At 41.9% G+C, this 1,995-nt stretch overlaps 1 protein-coding gene across 1 annotated transcript in view; it reads left to right on the top strand.

Annotated features, from left to right (window-relative positions):
* DYRK2 (dual-specificity tyrosine-(Y)-phosphorylation regulated kinase 2) overlaps nucleotides 1-1,774 on the top strand; it is a 2,341-nt gene extending 567 nt beyond the window's left edge. Inside the window, exon 1 of the mRNA XM_010191508.1 lies at nucleotides 1-1,774. This exon is cut by the window's left edge and continues 567 nt beyond it. Within this exon, the coding sequence (XP_010189810.1) occupies nucleotides 1-1,122 (1,122 nt within the window). The 3' untranslated portion in view covers nucleotides 1,123-1,774.
* The last annotated feature ends 221 nt before the right edge of the window (nucleotides 1,775-1,995 follow it).

Below are 1,995 nucleotides of genomic sequence, written 5' to 3'. Positions count from 1 at the left end.
GGGAAAGGAAGCTTTGGACAGGTGGTGAAGGCCTATGATCACAAGATGCATCAGCATGTGGCACTGAAAATGGTGAGAAATGAGAAACGTTTCCACCGCCAAGCTGCGGAAGAAATTAAGATCCTGGAGCATCTCCGGAAACAAGATAAGGATAACAACATGAATGTTATTCATATGTTGGAAAACTTCACATTCCGCAGCCATATCTGCATGACATTTGAATTACTGAGCATGAACCTCTATGAATTAATCAAGAAGAACAAGTTTCAGGGCTTTAGCCTGCCTTTGGTCCGCAAGTTTGCCCACTCAATTTTACAGTGCTTGGATGCTTTGCACAAAAACAGAATCATTCACTGTGACCTTAAACCTGAGAACATTCTGTTGAAGCAACAGGGTAGAAGTGGTATTAAAGTGATTGATTTTGGCTCAAGTTGTTATGAGCATCAGCGTGTCTACACTTACATTCAGTCACGGTTTTACCGTGCTCCTGAAGTCATCCTTGGTGCTCGTTATGGGATGCCCATAGACATGTGGAGCTTGGGCTGCATTCTAGCAGAGCTTCTGACCGGTTATCCGCTTTTACCTGGAGAAGATGAAGGAGACCAGCTGGCTTGTATGATTGAGCTATTGGGCATGCCTTCTCCGAAACTCTTAGACTCATCCAAGCGAGCCAAAAACTTTGTGAGTTCCAAGGGTTATCCCCGCTACTGCAGCATCACAACCTTGTCTGACGGTTCTGTAATACTTAATGGTGGACGCTCTCGGAGAGGAAAACTACGTGGCCCACCAGAGAGCAGAGAATGGGGTAATGCATTAAAGGGATGTGATGATCCCCTGTTCCTTGACTTCTTAAAACAGTGTTTAGAATGGGATCCTGCTATCCGTATGACACCCAGCCAAGCTTTGCGGCATCCCTGGCTAAGAAGACGGTTGCCAAAGCCTCCAACTGGGGAAAAGGCCTCAGCAAAGAGAATTACAGAGAGCACTGGTGCTATAACGTCGATTTCCAAGTTACCTCCGACTTCAAGCTCAGCTTCAAAACTGAGGACTAATTTGGCACAGATGACAGACGCCAATGGGAATATTCAGCAAAGAACAGTGTTGCCAAAACTCGTTAGCTGAGTTTGAAAAACCCAATGCTGTTAATACGAGAGATACGATGTGGCTGAGCCTTACTTGTATGAAAAAGTAGCTCAAATATAAATTTTCTTTGCTCAATAACTTTGTTCATTTGTATCTTTCAGCACTCATTTTAAATGTAAGAAATGTTGATTTTGTTTTTATAAAAACACGGGGACAATGCTTTAAGTTTTTATACTTCTTTTTAAAAATGTTTGTCTTCAACAGTACAATTAGCCTTACTGTAACTAGTGTGACACAGTAATAAACATCAGTGGCAGGCCACTGGTTACGACATGACTGTCATGCATTGCAGCGTGGTGTTGAAGGTATTAACCTTTCTCTTCCATGGTTCATATTAGGTTTCACCTGGAGTAAATTGGTAAGACTCTACCCTTTGAATTTTATGGGCATGGGTCTTTCAAGCACTCAGACCTGGGCCTGACTGGACTCCAGGGAGAATACTCAAGAAATACAGTTAAGCACCTGTAAACTTGTAGTTTGAAGTGGAGCCATAGCATGCTACATTGTCATTTTCTGTATGGTAGCCCAGAGAAAGTAGTGGTATCACTCATGATACAGTCATTTCTGCTGGAATGCTTTCTCTATTCAGAAGTAATGTTTTTTGATTAAACTGTGCATTTAAATACAGTGCAAAAAATAAGAACTTTCAGGGCTAAAATGACTCTGTTACCTTGCATGCTGTGTGGTAGAGTGAGAGGAATGGGCAGTCTCAGAAAGAATGAAGATGGAAGTATTTCTGTTCCTCTCAATCCGGAAGGAAATGATGAGTTTGTAAAGCAAAATGTTCTGGAGTTCATTTCAGGTATATAACATTGAGCATTCACACTGGGCTTCTCTTATTTTTTTTTCTCT

The sequence above is a fragment of the Mesitornis unicolor genome, unplaced genomic scaffold (assembly GCF_000695765.1).
Source record: "Mesitornis unicolor isolate BGI_N332 unplaced genomic scaffold, ASM69576v1 scaffold28639, whole genome shotgun sequence".
Lineage (NCBI taxonomy): Eukaryota > Metazoa > Chordata > Aves > Mesitornithiformes > Mesitornithidae > Mesitornis > Mesitornis unicolor.
The sequence above is the reverse complement of the archived record's forward strand: the minus strand, read 5'-3'. Positions and strand labels throughout refer to the sequence as shown.